This window comes from Leucoraja erinacea, chromosome 25 (genome assembly GCF_028641065.1).
Source record: "Leucoraja erinacea ecotype New England chromosome 25, Leri_hhj_1, whole genome shotgun sequence".
Classification (NCBI taxonomy): Eukaryota; Metazoa; Chordata; class Chondrichthyes; order Rajiformes; family Rajidae; genus Leucoraja; species Leucoraja erinaceus.
This window is the reverse complement of record NC_073401.1, coordinates 20,553,799-20,572,156: the sequence shown is the minus strand read 5'-3', so window position 1 is coordinate 20,572,156 and position 18,358 is coordinate 20,553,799. Positions and strand designations below refer to the sequence as shown.

At 40.0% G+C, this 18,358-nt stretch overlaps 2 protein-coding genes across 3 annotated transcripts in view; both read left to right on the top strand.

Moving 5' to 3' along the window:
* The window catches only part of eif4enif1 (eukaryotic translation initiation factor 4E nuclear import factor 1), a 41,758-nt gene extending 26,694 nt beyond the window's left edge, over positions 1-15,064 (top strand). Inside the window, exons 9-18 of one of the 2 annotated variants that reach the window (XM_055655971.1) lie at positions 228-416; positions 1,121-1,356; positions 3,349-3,520; positions 4,160-4,239; positions 5,258-5,406; positions 5,986-6,073; positions 7,114-7,240; positions 8,604-8,951; positions 10,476-10,658; positions 13,744-15,064. In XM_055655971.1, the coding sequence (XP_055511946.1) occupies positions 228-416; positions 1,121-1,356; positions 3,349-3,520; positions 4,160-4,239; positions 5,258-5,406; positions 5,986-6,073; positions 7,114-7,240; positions 8,604-8,951; positions 10,476-10,658; positions 13,744-13,949 (1,778 nt within the window). In that variant the 3' untranslated portion in view covers positions 13,950-15,064. The remainder of the gene's footprint in view (positions 1-227; positions 417-1,120; positions 1,357-3,348; positions 3,521-4,159; positions 4,240-5,257; positions 5,407-5,985; positions 6,074-7,113; positions 7,241-8,603; positions 8,952-10,475; positions 10,659-13,743) is intronic. The other variant, XM_055655972.1, reaches the window with a different exon arrangement.
* The window catches only part of mif (macrophage migration inhibitory factor), a 94,703-nt gene continuing 90,364 nt past the window's right edge, over positions 14,020-18,358 (top strand). Inside the window, exon 1 of the mRNA XM_055655986.1 lies at positions 14,020-14,025. The gene's annotated coding sequence lies outside the window, so the exon portion shown is untranslated. The remainder of the gene's footprint in view (positions 14,026-18,358) is intronic.

The window sequence follows — 18,358 nt, the reverse complement described above, 5'->3', positions numbered from 1 at the left end:
TCTATCTGTAGATGTCTGGATCGTAGTGCTTGATCCTGACTGCACAAATATTGGTGTTTAGAAATGGTGCTTATGGGTAACTTGCTCCTACACACGCCAACACTTGACTATCTCAACCTGACAATGCAGTACCTCCAAATAGTATTGAGCAAACTAACTTGTATTTTAAGCTGTTAATGTTGAAGTTCTGAATATGTTTACTAAACCTAACATGTTTTTGGGCTCAGGTTTGGAGCAGAGGATCCCAACTCCTGTTACGCAGCTTGGAAACTATTTTGCTCCCATTCAATCACGAGACGATAATAAGGAGATTAATAAAAAGGTTGATATTTTAGAAATACTGCGGAAAGCAAATGTGGACGTGAAACCACTGCTGTCCAGTCTCACCGCCAACAAGGAGAAACTAAAGGAGAGTTGTATGTATCTTATTTCTACATATTCACTGAACTGAATTATGTTATTTAATGCCGTCTTGAAGTTTTTTGTTTTTTTCAGTAACTACTCTTCATGCAGTTTGGTAGTTTATAAATTTGGCAGGTTAATTAGCCACTCTAAACTACCCTAGTATGTAGGCAAATTGGAGAATATGAGTTGATGGAAATGTGGGTAGGATACAAATTTTGTGTTTGAAGGTCGGTACAAGCCACAAGGCTAAAGGGTCTGTTTTCATACTATCTGACTGACTCTGGTTTGTAAGTAGCTATTAGCCATGTTATCATCTCTTTGATTGCATGAGCGTCTTGTACATGGATACATATAGTTAATTTAGTGCTTGTCAGTCGGCAGTATCAGTAATAATGAAGCTACTGTCAAAGGGATTTAATAACACTTAAAGGTGTTTGTTCCGGTTTTACCTGCACCCACAACTGTTTCAAGTAGCTATCTACATTTCACCAACCAAAATGTTTCATTTATCGTAAAGCTCTTATTGATATATCCACATTTTAGTCATATAAACAAGCATATCACAAAAAATCAGTGCATGTTTGAAGTTCTTTGAGTTAGAACATCAAAAAGTGCATCAATTGCCCAGTTTGTAACTGGATTGTCTAAATTGCTACAATTATTAATGGGTTGTTTCCAGATACAGTATAAACATATTTTGTTCTCTGCTTTGCAGCTCAGACTGGAGTGGTTTTGTCTGTCGAAGAGGTGGAAGCAGAACTGAAAGGTCTCAAAATGGAATCCGAGAGAAAACTTGCCACCCCTTTCATGGTGGAACATCTGGAACAGACTTTAACTGCATCATCTGGTCCTAAACACATACAAAAAAAAGACACTGATATGACTGCTTTCAATAAACTAGTTAACAGTATGAAGGCAAGTGGAACCTTGCCTTCACAGTCAAAACCCACTGTAAGTAGAAATTTGACTGCTGATTCAAGTCGTAGACTTGAGCACTGTCTTCATAATGGTTTGTGTATTTTCTAGTTAGTGCTTAGTGATGGGCATAATGACTAATAACTTATTGTAAATTGATGTAAAAGTTTAATGTCCAAAAATGTGCAAGCCCTGACTTTGGGCTAGGTCATCTCTTTTAAATTAAGTTCCTGTCTGTCTCATAACCTGGCATTCTCACAGGTCTTGTTTGGTATTTGATCTGATGCTTGCTTTGTGTTGGAAAAATTGAGCAACATTATGTAATGTATTAATCAAACGCATTCTTATCTATCCTTTTAACTAGAGCATAAGTAACCCAACAGGAAATGCAATCTTTTCATTTGGAAACTTTTGAAAACAAATTACACAGAAGCAGTTTTCCTATGGCCCACCTGATGTATTCATTCAAGATGTGAATTTCTTCGGAAAGCTTACTATTAATTTGCTCTTGCTAGTTGTTCCCTGCACGGTTGGGGACAATTGTAGCTTTATTTTATACGTAATTTGGATAAGTGACCTTAATGTTTTTGCTCTGTACCCAAAGATGTGTGGGTGCTAGTTTAATTGGCTGTGGTTACTTGACCCTATAATGTAAATGAGGTGGATGGGAATGATTTAAAAAAATAAAATAGAATGGATTGAAAGTTGGCATGGACAGCATGGTCTGAAGACTTTCATGCTGTATGACTAATAGTCGCTGCCATGCTATAAATATGTCCTCTAGAAAGACATTTCATAAGTGTTCAATGAATTTGCTTAAGACTTTGTAAACCTTTAACATCGCGTTCCTTTAAACCAAACACATTCGAGTTTTCTCTCCTAATTGCTTCAGATCCTGCCTGTAGGTGCCCCTCTTTAGTATCTGTCTTCCACATATCGGACAATAGGACTGCATAAATTCCAATACAATCAGTGCACATTGAGAATTAATTGTTCCAAAGTGGAACTTGTCTCACTTGCTAATGCATATCATGACTAGTGCAACTAATGTCTTGATCATAGAGGGCAATTTTTTAAATTTCATTGAATCCAACACTTGCAAGAATTGCATTTGAAATCGTAGGAGTATTTGCCAACCGAATTGGACAATGTTGAATATTCCTTTGACTTTTTTTGCTCGGTGCATACTTAGAGCCTCTTCTATTGGGTTGTATCAATTGTGATTTTACTTTATGCATTTTTTGTATTCATTTTCCATGAGACCTTTTAACATTAATCTGGTTTCTTGGTGAGGTGGAAGGGCAGCATATTGAGTTCTGACTGTCCTTGCTTTGCTTCCTAGGTAGACCCAAAATGCTGAAGTAAGACGGGCTGCATCTCTGGAGAGAAGGAATATGTGATGTTTCTGGTCCAGCATTTTGTGTCTACCTTCGATTTAAACCAACATCTGTAGTTCTTTCCTACACTGTTTCCTAGGTTATGGCAGCTAATGGCAATCTGACCAGAATATACTTTGAACCATGGTATTCAAAGTACTTAATATTGAGCTGGGGTAGGCTGAGAGGAGAATGATTCATTGATGATAAAATACAGTTGTATATCCAAAAGCAGGATGATGTCTGACTGGTATCATCAGTGGTAACGGTGTGTGGAAGGGCAAGTGAATTTGTTCTTCACACTTGTAATGCATGGCACCACTGAGCAATTTGCTGATTTTTTTTTTTTTTTTTTTTTTTTGCAGTACTTCAATGGGTTTTTAAATCAATTTGACTACCAAGTTCGATCATGTTTTAACTTTGCCCAGAATGCTAAACCTTTGCCTTAAATTTGGGAAGTTACATGCATGTATGTTTGGCCTGGGTTATAACAATTCTCAACTTTCACTGTGGCTACAACATTTTTGGGATCTGACTTCCAAAGTTGGTTCTTCACTTTTGGAAGCTTCAATGTTTGTTTTCTGTGGCCTTGGCTTAATTTTAAGCATTTTGTGATGTAACTGCTTGGTTCAAATTGTGCATTTTTGTACAGGAAATCCTACCACCCCCTGTAATGGGGCCTCCATCCCCAGATATTCTAGGTGACCTGCTTGGCAGCCAGAATCATCATATATCAGTCATAAATCAGCAAGGCCATTCATCCCCCATACCAACGTTCCAGCAGCCTTCTCCATCCGAGTTCTTCAGAGTCAAGTCTCCAATTGGTGAGCATAAAATCTGTCTCTGGTAAGATTGGTTGAATCTCGCTTGTGCTTCAGCATAACTAAAATGACAATCTGATAGACAAGGTCCTTTTAGTAGTATTCTGAATCTTGGTAGGCTTTATTTAACTTTTATATATCCATTCGAGCATACAAATTCCCCAAATCTACTATTATTGCTTATCACTTCCCATTTGCTGCATTTAAATTAATTAACAAGACTTGCCTGCTGTTCTAATCAGCACATCTACAATTAAATAAAATAAAAAGTTTTATTTTTAAAGGTACCTGCTGATAGGTGAGAAGTAGTCACTTCAGTGATTTTTTTTTTTAAAAGCACTTGTAATTGTTATGATGTGGTGGCAAACCAAGCCTGGAAATGAGCATAATTTGTCAATCATTTAGCACAAATATGAAGTGGAGTGAAGTTTGCCAAAAAAGCAATGTGCTCTGACAGAAGAAAGCTGTAGGCATCTATGCCTATTGCTCATTGGAAAGTGGTTTGGCTGCCTGAAGGCATTTTATAGATACGGATAAAAAGTTTTTATCTACAAGTTATTTTCAGTTGTTGTGGTAAAGATTTTTTGCACTACAGCTTCCCTCTGTCAGCCAGGTAAACTTGTCCCATTATTCTCTCTGTAGGTTATGCCCAAAATTCTACCCACATTCAAGATCACTACCAAGGACTGCCATTGTCCAAAAATGTGTCTCCTATTACACGGGTAGGTTGAAATCTTGTGTCAAAAATAAAATTACTTCTTGTTTTCAATTGTTCAATATATTGCTGGAATATGGTAGATGTTTGTGAAGTATTTTCTCGTTTGTAATTTGATTCTGGAACAAAATGAAGTTTGTCATTTTTTTGTATTAATTGTGACTTCTGGATGAAAAGTTTTAGACTAATTCCAAGTACTAGTTGAACCACTTAAGGACAAAAGTTGTGACAAAGATTAGACATTGGGCAACAAGTTACTAACAAGCTAACTGAGAAACGAGTCCTGTTGCTTCACTTTGCATTTTGACCAGAGATGCTTCCTGTCCCGCTGAGTTACTCCAGCATTTTATGTCCATCTGGTGTCGATTGAGGATTGGTTAACGGGTACAGAGTAGTAAGCGCGAAAGATTAATTTTCAGCTTGAGAACTCTTGCTGGGATGAGCAACAGTCAACACATCAGGCACTCAAAATCCATATCATTGTCAAAGGTTAGACACTTGCAGTCTCTTTTGTGTAGTTGTGTAGTTGAGCCTCAGCTTGTAGAACTGTTGCCTCTGTTCCAGTGATCTGGGTTCAATCCAATCTGCCGTGATCTTTGCATGTTCTCTTGTGACTGTATTTTGTTTTCTTGGATGCTCAAGTTTCTGCCCACATTGTAATGTTTTTGCATATTGACAAGTTAATTGGCCCTTTTCCAATTTGCTCTCTGTTTACTTCAGTCATAGAATCTGGAGGAAGTGGATGGGAGGTGGGGAGAATAAAATGGGATTAGTATAGGTAGTGCTTGATTGGTGTGGATTTGATGCGATGAAGGGCTGCAGGACTGTAAAGTCGCATGGATTGCTCCCCTCCATTCATTTTATTGGATAACAAGGTAATACATTTAAACCTTCGACAGAAAGCAGTGCAGGTTGTGAAGGATATACAGACTTTAAGTGGAAATAATTTGATAAATGGGTAAAGTCACAACGGGTACAAATTGTTGTGAGTCAACAGCTACTACTGATTCTGTCCCTAATAATAGGCTAATAGTCCACCTCAACTGGATATGCGACACGGAACCATGGAACGTCTTCCCTTTGCCCAAGACCTACACATGCCTGGCGGAGATGTTTATCAACCTGGATATGGGAAAATACATCATGAACACAACAGGGGTGGCTATAGTGTCAGGTATGGATGTTAGAATGCAGCTGTGCTGAAGAAATAGAGAAAAATCTATAAATTGCACAATTGCAACTTTATTGTGTTTAAGAGGGAACTGCAGATGCTGGAAAGCCCTGCAACTTTATTGTGATTTGCCAACTCAGAATTTGTACAATTTAAATATGAAGACCTTTTAATATGTGGATTTTAAAGCTGCGGTATTTACAATAAATGTAGAAACGAGGACCTGCTGATGTTGGTTTACAAAAGACAGTACTGGAGTAACAGCAGGTCTGGGATGATGCTTGCCCGCTGAGTTACTCCAGCCCTGTTTTTATTTACAGTAAATGTACAGTTAACTTGAAGATTTTGCTAAATGGGTTTTTTTGTATGTTGTTTACAACTCTGGGAAATCTATAGAAATTTCTGAAGGTAACAAAATTGAAGGAAATTTTTGCAGAGCTTTGGAAGGAGCAGTGCGATGTAATTGGTAACTTTGAACACGATGCACGTTTCAATCCTATGTTCTATAATTCAGTGATCTACTTGATCTACTTTATGTATTCCTGACCTATTCCAAGTTCTCTAATAATCTCTCTGTTTTAGGCAGCAGCGAATTAGGTCACCTGGACCAGCCAGTCAGCACCGGTTGAATGCAGCATCACCGTCACAGGCCTCCTCGTTTACAAATATGGTAAGCGTTTTATCATCGTCTCTTCAAAGTGTAATTCAGGAATGGATGGAAGTGCATCGATGGATGAACTAGATCAGAAAAATGAGAACTGTTTATTGTAGAGATACAGGGTGGAAATAAGCCCTTCGGCGCACCATGTCTATGCCAACTAGCTACAAACCTGCACATCTTTGGAATGTGGGAGGAAACCGGAGCACTCGTAGGAAACCCATGTGGTCAGAGAGAGCGTGCAAACTCCATACAAACAGCATCCGTAGTCGGGATTGAACCCAGGACTCTGGTGCTGTGGGCAGCAACTCTACCACTGTGCCGGAAGGGGGCGGGGAGTGTGGAAAGTCCACTGAATTATTTTCTAAGATGGCAGACAGACAAAAACTGTATTGCTTTTGTCAAATTTGAGTTAAAATCCCATGCAGAACATTAGTGCACAAAAGTTGGATGTCTGACCGTGGCAATATTTTTGCCAAATGAGCGCAGCGGACTTTTCCACTGCTTCCAGCATTCGCTGTCAAATGAAGTGCATCAAATGCAACATCTACCCTGACTATCCCAACGTTTAAGAAACAGTTAGACAGGTACATGGATAGGACGGGTTTGGAGGGATGTGGACCAAACTCGGGCAAGTGGGACTAGTGTACCTGGGACATGTTGGCCAGTGTGGACAAGTTAGGCCGAAGGTCCTGTTTCCCACACTGTATCTCTCTGACTCTATGACGAAGCCAAAGAATTTGGACCAAACCAGAGAAACTTGGATTGAGAGTCTGACGTGGTTATAACCGAGACTACGTTAATGTTTGGTGATGGAGGCCAGGAAAGAGTGTCAGTTTATGGCACGTACAAGATGAACAGTAACAAATGTATGGCAATATCCATAGAAGGAAATGGACAAATGGCATTTTTGGGTCACAGCCCTTCAACTCTGAAAGAGTACAAACTCAAAGTGCTCTCTGTCCACAGATGTTGCCTGGCCTGGTGATTTCCTGCAGCCAAATATTTCCAGGTAGTAATTCTCCATGTTTTTCCTCTTTCCACACATGAAGCTTTCTCCATCGTTCACTCCTACCTCAGTCATTCGAAAGATGTTTGAAAGCAAGGATAAGTCTAAAGATGGGAAAGAGAGCCATCCAGTGAAAGACTTTGTGGAGGATGGACATGGCCTCATTGAAGGTATAGTTGGCATGATTATTTGCCATTATCAATTAATTTTATGATAATCTTTGTCCTAACCACAATTTCCAGAAAGCAAACTGAAGAAGTGGAAACTCCAGTTAGTGTACTTTCTGATGCACGTTATTAGGTTGCTTGCAAGTGTCTTCTAGAGCGTAATCTTTACGCTGCCAAAGTCACTACATACTAACATTGCTTCACTTGTGTTGCATTGCATTTGGGAAAACATTTCGTATCTAAGCAAAACTATAATTGAGGATTTTGAATGAATTTCATGGAGATGTAGATTCGAGTTGGTGAAATGGGAGATGGGCAGCAGATGAAGGTGTGACTGTCTCATTATTTTTGTATAATTCTCAGGTTGTCCCCCTGCCTCCAACGCTGCAGCAAAAATATCCATGTTTGTCCAACCTCTTGTAGATAGTACACTCCATTCAAGGCAACGTCCTGGTGAACCTCTGCACCCTCTCCCAAATCCTCCACATTTTTTCTGTATGCAGCAACTGGAACGGTACACAATGTTGCAAATGTGACCTAACTAAAGTTTTATGCAGCATGACTTTCTGATTTTTGTACTCTATTCCATGACCACCAGCACACATGCCATATGCCCCTTTACTACCCTATACTCTTTTGTTGAGGCTTTCAGAGTGCTCTGGACTTCCACTCAAAGATCCATGCACAGTGCCCTCCATAATATTTGGGACAAAGACTCATAATTTATTTATTTGCGCCTCCATAATTTAAGATTTGCAATAGAAAAAAAATCGCATGTGGTTAAAGTGCACATTGTCAGATTTTAATAAAGGTCATTTTTATATATTTTCACATGATATTGCTGTCCCAAACATTATGGTGCCATGTATAAATACTGCTGTGATTTCTACATGGTGAAACCAAAATGTATAAAAATAGCTTTTATTAAAATCTGACAATGTGCACTTTAACCACATGTGATTTAAAAAATAAATTAAAAAAAATTCTATTACAAATCACAAATTGTGGAGTAGAGACAAATAAATAAATTATGGTTCTTTGTCCCAAACATTATGGAGGGCACTGTAGATAGTAGATGAATAAACTATTTCTATTGGCACAAGGCACATGAACCAAAATTGACATTGAACGTTTCTGTATACCCGTACTCAAGATGTGGAACACAGTGCCAAGTATGTTGTGGAAATTGATTCAATACTGATGGTCAAACGGATTGGTGTCCAGAGTAAAGAATTTGCTGGGTGCCTTATGGACTGAGTAGGCAGCTTCCATGCTGTAACTGTTCTGTGACTTGGTCATGTATAATGTAGAAACCCAAAGAAATATCTGCAATGTTAAATTGTAAACTTCATCTTTGCATTTGCAGGCCATTTGTCACCAGGTTCTCAACAGGAAAACTCAAACAGAGGGACATCTCCCATTGGAGGGACAAGGTCAACATATCATAGATCTGCATGTACAACTCCTCAGTTAAACCAGATGCGATTCACTAAAGACCAAGACTATAGACCCAGGTCCACAGGAAGGAAAACTCCCTCGGGGGCCTCTCCTGTTCCCGGGTCTTCCTTTCCTCGACCTATTTGTCCTCTATCCCTTGTGTCACATGTACCCCTTGTGCGTCAGTCGCCCCCTCACTTGCCTCCAGGGGTAGTTCAGAGGATGCTGGCACAAGGCATTACACCTCAGCAGCTACAACCAGCATTGCTTCATGCAGGTGAGTGCAGAGCACTTTAACCCGGGAACATGGCTATAGTTTTAAGTTTAAGAGGGAGTACTTTGTCTTTTCCTTTCATCCTTACCAAAGATGGAGATTTTTTTTTAAATGATCTTGAATTGGTTTCTGATGGAAGCAGGTTGGCTCTGTACCTGTTATGTGTTGAAGTAAATACTTTCTATGAATCTAAAAGGAAGTCATCCGATTGACCCAAATGTAAACCAGAAGGTGAACCCTTCCTAACTCCATCAAAAGACAGTGCTGGAGTAACTCAGCAGGTCGGGCAGAATCTCTGTTTAGTTTATCATCTGTAGTGAAGTACAGTAATAAGTTTTTGTTTGCATGCTATCCTTTTTTCTGCCCATCAACTCAACCCCGATTTTCCTGCAGCAGAGGCAATTTCCAGTTAACAATTTACCAGCACATATTTTGAAATGTGGGAGGAAACCATTGTGCCCAAGAAAATCCATGTAGTCGGAAGCTGCATTTTAATTTAGTCTTGTAGCTGGGGCGCTCTAAGTGCAAGCATGTTTGTGCTTTGCTACAATTAAAATCTAACCAGTACCTTGCCACTGGCTCTTTCTATCAGGTTCTTTAGAAGTACATAGTTTGGTGAATAGCTGTAGGATGCAGCTGGAATGGACTTTGTACTAACTTCATTTAAGATTATGAAAAAACTTTGCACACAACTTTGCTTTCTACCTCTTTTAGAAAAGTTAATGACTTGGCCAAATTTACTGTGTCAGTACAGTTGTGTAGTTTTGTCTGCAGTTTGACATTGCATGTCACAGGATAAGATGTCTAACTACGTAACTGTCAGAATTTGAGTAAGGATGCATTTCAAAAAGATTGCTCTTGTGTACCTTTCACAACCTCTGAACATGTTGTGCAGTTACCAAATAATTGTATTATGCTGGGGCTTCCAACAGCACTGCTTTTCCGCAATACGGTATGGAACTGCCAATCAAGATTTTGCTCTCACTTCAGAAGCAAAGCCATTGATTTCTGACTTGGGGGAATGCTGTCACAGCATCAAAGCTGACAGCATGACATCTGACCACAAGCTAGGAGGTGTCTCTCAAAGGTGGGGGGAAAAGTCACACTAGCATACAGAAATAAGAAGCTGAGCACGACTGCAGAGCATGTTGATCCTTGGTGCATGAGTTGCTACTGTTTTCTGTTCTTAAATTTTGTGCTGTAATTCTCAGAACTGGCCCTCTCAGAATTTTCAGGGTTCCTTGCTATTTGGGGATTGGTTTGACTACTTTGGAGTGTGGAAGATCAGTTTTTAAAAACTTTTTTTAAAAATTGCATTTTAATTTGTCCATTAATCCAAAACTGTACTTTTTAAGGTGGTGAATGATCAGTCAACATATAAAGGACTAACCTTCAGAATGCTGCTTATTATTTCCGCTTTTGTAAAACATTATGAAAAGACCCTTGTTTCCGGTATATCGTGCTCTATACAAGGACTGCAAACGGCTCAGAAATATACAGTCTATAAACTATTTGTCTCTGTGGCAGGTATGTTTCAGTCAGGCATGGATCTGTCACATTTGCAGACCCTCCCTCCAACTCTCCTTGGGCAGACTTTCTATCCTCTTCCAGCAAGTGGACTCCCTTTGTTGAACCCTCGAGCTGCAATCTCTGCAGTACAGATTCAGGCATCTGGAACACCTCTACAACACCTGGCCATGATAAGACAAGGTAATGTTCAATTTGCATTTGACAAATCTTTCAATTGTTAAAATCAATCGTATTGTCGGCAAATTTGGCTTTTTCCCCCGATGCTGATGGAAGCTTATGACTTGGCAGGAAGGCTAATATTGGTTCAGTTTTATTGTGATATATGACAACTTGCCTGTCCACTGAGGAAGGTGGGGAAAGTAGTAATTACTATTGGCTACTAATCCAGAATCCTGTACCTTTGACCCAGACGAGTTTGAATTTGACTAAAGTGGCAGGTTATTTAAATTCAAGTAATTCGTACCATTTTGAGCTGAAGCTCTGGTGCTGGTGAAGCTATTCTGCAACAACTGATCTGGTGCATCAGAAATTGAGGAGAGACCGGAGAGAAGTATGTAAAATTGAAGTATTTGTCGGTAGGCTGTTAATCTTTTTCTCGGGATGGGAATGTCAGACTAGAGAGCATAGCTTTAGGCTGAGAGGGCCAATGTTTGAAAAATGTGCAGGCAAGTTTGTTACACTGAGTGGTGGGTACTGAAACCAGCTGTTTGGAGGCAGATATGATTGTGGTTTGAGGCTTTTAGATGGGTATGGAGGGATGTGGATCATGTGCAGACTGTAGATTTGTTTTTAACTAGGCATATGTTCAACACGGACATTGTGGGCAGAAGGTTTTGTTCTTGTGCTACACTGTTTTATGGTGCACTAATCTTAACAATATTTACCGTGCATAGCAAGTTGGGCCTTTGATCCAAAAAAGTGTTCAGTGGTTCAATGGTTCTTTATGGTTCAATGGATTCTTTAACTGCCTCAATTCAGAGGTAATTGAGTGAAGATGAAATAAATGCTGATAGTCACTATACAGGAACAATTTAAAAACATACATCCATTTCTTACGGACTGCAATGACGACTCCTGCAATGCATGTTAAAGATCGGTTGTGCTCGGCGCCAGTTGTCAAATCCACATTCAGCATCAAACATAGTCATAAAGTGTGGAAATGGGCCCAACTTTCCCATGCTGACTAACGTGCTCCATCTACACTAGTCACCCATGCCTGCATTTGGCCCATATCCTTCTAGCCCCATCCTATCCATGTACTTGGACTACCTGCCTCAACTACCTGCTTCAACTACCTGCTTTGGCAGCTTGTTCCATATGCCCACTGCCCTTTAAAAAAAAATAATTTTTTAATGACCTCTCTGGGTGAGGGGCGAAAGATTTAATAGGAACCTATCTATTCCCCTCGATCTTGCACATCTCTATAAAATCACCCCTTTTCCTCCTCGGCTCCAAGAAGTAGTCCTAGCCTACTTATAGCTCCCGCCCTTTAGTCCTGGCAACATCCTCAATCTTCTCTGCACCCTTTCCGCATTAACAACATTTTGATCTTTATCAAATTGCTGTTTAGAGTCAGTAAAAACATTTTAACAGCTGTTGATTATTCCACAATTTGTAACTCTGGAAATTTGGAGGCAAGAGTACTAAACTGGAGTAGTGAATGGCATTATGCGCCATGGAAGGTGACCGCAGAGCATTAGTTAGAATGGAGAATAAGACGCTGCTCAAAAATGTTATGGTTTTGAAGATGTGAACCAAAGTGTGAGGGTTTTGACCAATGGGATTGGGGACAGCTGTTTGCAGTTTTGGCTGCAGTAGACTGTGGCTTCAGAACCAGTTATGTAAGCAGCTGTTCTGTAATCATCATCAAATCCCTCCTCGAACAGTGACAACTTCCACATCAACTCAAAGAATAGTCCTAGGAGTGATCTACAGACGCTGCCACTGATTAGCTGGAGTATCAGCTACTTTTGTTTTTGGATTGCCTTTGAGGAACTAGGAACTCCATGATAACTCATCACAAACTGGGATTTAATGCTATTTTGATTCTGTTGTTGGCCACAGATTAGATTAGATTATTACTTTATTAATCCCCTTATTCGGGGGAAATTCAGATGTCCTTGCAGCACACTAATAAAAATACAACATAGCATTCAAGAAGTTTAACATTAAAACATAAAACAACACCCCACAGAGGTTCCCACTGTGGGGGAAGGCACAAAGTCCAGTCACAGAGAGTAGCTTGCTGCGTGCTATTTTGTGCAGTTAGATGGAGGATGTTGAGTACCTGGTCAATGGCTTGAGATTGAGAAGATGGTACTCCAATGTTGAGATTGTCCATGTCTCAAGCATACGGGAAGGTGGGACCGGAAGAAATAAGCTTTGTGTTGGTTTTGAGTACTTGATCTTTAAACATGCCATTGTTGTAAACTAAGCTGGCAATTGAATTATTGGAATCCACCCAATCAAGGGAAATTTGCACAGCTGAATCCTGTCCATATGAAAAGGATACATGATAGAGCAGCACTTTATGTTGAGGTCTCAATGATCAACCTCCAACAGCCATTTTGCTTTATGCAAAGCAGTACTTCTAGAGCTTTTTCCCCTTAATTTCTCTTGACCTAAGTGTTGCCAATGCTCTGTCACACACAAGCTGCCTTGCTCTCGGGGAGAGCACTCCCACTTCCGAATTCAGTTTAGATCCAGTTTGAGACAAAGGCTGAAATTGGGAACAGCAGCCCTTGTATCTCTTCCTTTCCTCTCACCCGACTTGACAAAATTGAAAAGCAAATGGGAACTGGGCCGGGAGCTCCATGAGCAAAGTCTGCGGCCCAACTATTGTCAGTGACTGCTTTAACATTCTATCATAATTGGATAATTTGCTTATTGTGCTGTTCAATTCCATTTGCAACTTAGTTATGCAATGGAGCCCAGACAAATCCCCACAGTGCCAACCAATGTCTCCACAATTCTAACTACCCCTATCCATGACATCAGTGACATTACCATTTTTATGTCCTTGATAACAGTATCCTAGATGGGTTTGCAGGAGAGACTCCTTGGTTCCTTATGTCAACAAAGGGATCAGTTGTGTAATGTGTGCCTCTAACAATTGGGTCTTCTATGATGGGTCATTGTTCCTGACATCCACAACTATTCCACCAGCTGCAAGATACTGGCATGAATACTCTACACTTACCTGGATGAGTATCTATGGTTCTTGGGTTTGATGCATTTTACTTCAAATATTTTTCCTTTATCTCAGTGCTGCAGTCACCAAGTACAAGTGGCCAAGGACCTGGAGCCCACCTCCATCTGAACCAGCAGAATTCCACACTGCAGCCCCTCCATCAGAGAAGTGGATCTCCTGTCAATCTCTCCAAGTGGTTCGGCAGTGATGTCCTTCAACAGCCATTGCCCTCTATGCCCAGCAAGGTGATCAGTGTGGATGAACTTGAACTCCATCAGTAGAAGTGTGACAATATAAAATATTTGCAAAGATGGTACAGTTTAAAGAATGAGCTGCTGGAATCAAAGTACATGGGGATGGCCCCGAGGGTGGATTTGTTTGTTACCCAGTGTTTCCTGATCCCTTGACTGGGGGAAAAAGCTACTTGGCAGTACAACAAAATCCTAACAGTCAGATAGGTGGAGAAAGTTAATCTGTGGCAAATGCTCGTCTTGAACATTGGATACTTTTAAGAATCCAGTGAGAGCAGCAAAAAGTGGGTTTTGAGGGGTTTTACAAATGTAGGCCACCTGGAGAATTGTATAGATCTTGTGTACAGAAACTTGTGTAAAATAACACTGCTCACATCTGTACATATATGCAGTGGCTAACTGTACATAAAACTGCAGGAACGATGAATGCAACGACTTGTACACCAGTTTTGCTGACATTTTGTAGTTTTTTTTGTGGAATTTGGCAGCATGAATATTTTTATTTCATATGCACTACATGGTTCCTGAGCAGGCCTGTGAATAGTGACCAGTAGGTAGTAATTAAGCAGGCAACTCTGTACTGGGAATGTCGTGTATATACTAGATTTGATTTAATGCTGGGAGCAAGAAATAGCAGAAAACACAAAACTTTTTGTTTGGAAAAACTAGGTCAAATTGGATCCAGTTTATTGCTATTAAGCTGGGAACCAAGTCTTCAATGTGAAGTCATCCCTACTCGTTGACCCTGAAGACCACAAGGACTGCTTGGATTGGATGGGGATAGGGGAGACGGGCTTGAATTTGGTAACTTTCTTTTTGCAAAAAGTTGGTTGAGTGCTTTGGAGTTGTAAATTTGCTTACCAGTTTGACGTGAAGGCCCCCATTACCCGTACAGATGAGATGTTGCCTCCAGTGTTCAGGAAGTAGTGTTTTTTGTGCCTTTTATTTTGGTTCTGTGGCTAAAATGCTATCTTTACTCCTTCACCTCCCAAACACAATTTAATGTACTGTCCCTTCACCACACTGTAAAGCTCTGCTTTGCATTGTTCAGTAATGTGATCCATGTCTGCTGGAATTTGTTGTTTTAGGGAAGGGAAAAGCACAAAGGTGATTTTCAAAATGATAATAAAATATCAATTCAATGTTTAAGTGTCTTCCAATTAATCTAAGTTGATGGTTTTTCCCAAATTGCAATACACCTTTTAATTTAGAATTTTGTCAGTGCTTTGGAAAAATCGGTCCCAAGCCAAGGCAAAATATCGACGTGCCAACTACAAAAGCGGATGCAAATACCTCCATGTTTAAACAAGTGGCTGCGTAAATGTGCTGCACATATGGGATCTGATATCGGGACATCAATCGTGAAGAATGACAAACTTTCATCAAGATAGTATCTTCAGCATCCTGCACTTTTAACTAGTAATTACTAATGTCAATAGGGAGTCAACTATGCAGAGCAGTGTTACAATGAGGCAGCTGTGGTTCAAACTGCCCAAAACCTGAGTGACAGTAGACACACAAAAACTGGAGTAACTCAGCGGGGCAGGCAGCATCTCTGGAGAGAAGGAATGGGTGATGTTTCTGGTCGAGACCCTTCTTCAGACTTGTGAGAATGTTTTTCTTAATAGTGCCACAAGTGGTCACATTAAACTGAGGGCAGGAAGTTGGGGCATTAATATTTTTTTAATGGTACAGTAACCCAGTACTGCACTAGTATAGTTTAAGCTCTACATTCAGAGCTTAACTGTATTCTGATTTAGGTATTACTATTTAAAGATCTACATCTTAAAGGGATGTGTTTCCCTTGAGACTCGAAGCTTTGTTGAGCTGATCTCAGCGGTACTTAACAATACAATAACTTGTCAGACCTGTTACCAATAATATTACACTAGATATATTACAGATTAGTTTCCTGCTTTTTCTTTGCAGTCCTTCTTAAATACAGGCACAACGTTAACCATCCTCCAGTTGCCCAACACCTTGCCTATGTCTAACGATGATTCATTTTTCTCAGCCAGGATTCCTGTAATTTCCATGGAAAGGAACTGCAGATGCTGGTTTAAACCAAAGATAGATAGAAAACGCTGGAGCAACTCCAGCAAAATGCTGGAGACCCTTCAGATTGGAGTTAGGGGAAACATTTCTCTTTCCTCTGACTCTAGTGTGAAAAAGGGTCTCGACCGAAAACAATAGATAGATAGAGTTAGAGTGCTAGGGGCTAGTGGAATCAAGGGATATGGGGAGAAGGCAGGCACGGTTTATTGATTGGGGACGATCAGCCATGATTGCAATGAATGGCGGTGCTGGCTCGAAGGGCTGAATGGCCTCCTCCTGCACCTGTTTTCTTTGTCTTTATCACCCATTCTTTCTCTCCAGAGATGTTTTCCTGCTGAGTTATTCCAGCATTTTGTGCCTATTTCCTGCAATTTCTTCTCTCTTCTCAGTGTTCTTGATTTCCATTAACATCCATGTTCCTTAGTCTTCATGCCTTTCTCCCGTTAAATCAGGAGAAATATTTGTTGAGAACCTTTCCCATCTTCTGTGGCATTACAAAGATTACTACTTTGGTTTCTGAGGGGCCCTATTCTCACTCTAGTCAATATTTTCCTTTTCCCTTAATAGGCTAATAAAATCACTTTAGATTCTTCTTAATCTTATCTGCCAATGGTATCCCCTGCCTTTTTGTCCTCCTGATTTCCTGAAATATTCTTCTCAATCCCCTATCCTTCCCCGTGGATACACAATCCCAGGTGTCTATATCTAAACCATGCTTCCTTTTTCCTGACCAGGAGCTCAATTTCTCTCATCCATAGTTCCTTACCCGACTTCAGTTTAGTTTATTTTCATGTGTACTGAGGTACAGTGAAAAGCAACCTACTCCAATCAACTTTTGCAAGTTCCTATCTAATACCACCAAAGTTAGCCTTGTCCCAATATAGAATTTTAAGTTGTGTAGCAGCCCTGTCCTTATCCATAACTATTTTATAGCGAATTGTTCTCCAAAGCCATCAATTCCCTGATCTTTAGAAATAGTCCACTTTATGTTGGCCTCCACAACCCTTCGCATGAAGTTGTTATCTTTAAATATTTTAATGACCACCCCCTAATTTTATTACTATATACCCTAATTTGATAGTATCCCTCTAACGGAGACATCAAACCTAAGGATCGTGTGCTTCAGTAATCTTCCCCAGACTATCCTAACCATGCTCTCGTACCATGCAATTTCCATTCTTTAGATTCATGATCATGTTGGAATCCACTACACCATTCTGCCTTAATGAAGAATTCTATCATGCTTGCTCCCCCTAGTGGAACCAGATGTATTAATGTTTTTTTATTACCCAGTGTCAGATGGCCTACTTTCTAGATGGCTTGTCAATGTATTGATCCAGAAAATCATCCTGAGTCTACTTCAGCAAATCCCCCTCTCAGTCTTACTATTAATTTGGCTAGCCCAATCAGTGCGTGGATTAGTCATCCATAATTAATTATGACCCTTACTGTCTATATTCTAATTGCCCAATTATGGCATCCTGAACATTACCACTACTGTTTGTTTCTGTACAACTCGTACAACTGTTAATTGCCTTGATATCTGAACTGACACATATCTACTAATTCCATAAACCACGTCATTACACTTGGTGTTTCAGACTCCTGACTACATTTTGATTTTGAAGGAAATTGGGTATGCTACAAGTGATCCAGATATTTTATCTAAAATTTTAACTAGAACACATTATAAATCTGTTTCTATTGCTTTCACCAGTCTCGGTATACTGGTCATGATCTGCAAGTTGAGTTGGGTAGAGCTAGGGTATTGAGTGAGAAGCTCACAATGGAGGCTTCTATGTATATTATTCCCAAACTAACAATTTTAAGTGTCCCTCAGACATTTAACTGAATTGTCAAGGCCATGTCCAATATCAAAAATGACTAGCAAGATTCTTGAGCTAACAAAGTGCTGGGAGAACTCAGCACATCAGGCAATAGACAGACAATATTTCAGATCAAAAGGGTCTCAACCCGAAATGTCACCCATTCCTTCTCCCCAGAGCTGACAAATGCCTGTCCCGCTGAGATACTCCAGCGTTTTGTGTCTATCTTCAGTTTAAACCAGCATCTGCAGTTCCTTCTTACACATTTCAGATTAGGAACCTTATTCAGGCTCCAGTGAAACTCTGCTGAATTTCAATACGGTCACATCTTAAACTTAGAAAAGCTTGTGTTACACTATTTCTTCGATATTTTGCAATTTAAGGCAGAAATCGGCACTTTCAATCCTGCTTCGTCCAAGGCTTGCTTCATGTTTTCAGCAATTCCTCTTCCACTGGGGTCTCAGATAACTTAAGTGCCTTTACTCATCGAATGTCCATTTAATCCTTTCTAAATCTTTTTGCAGTTGGACTTAACACATCCAACTTTTAACCAATAGT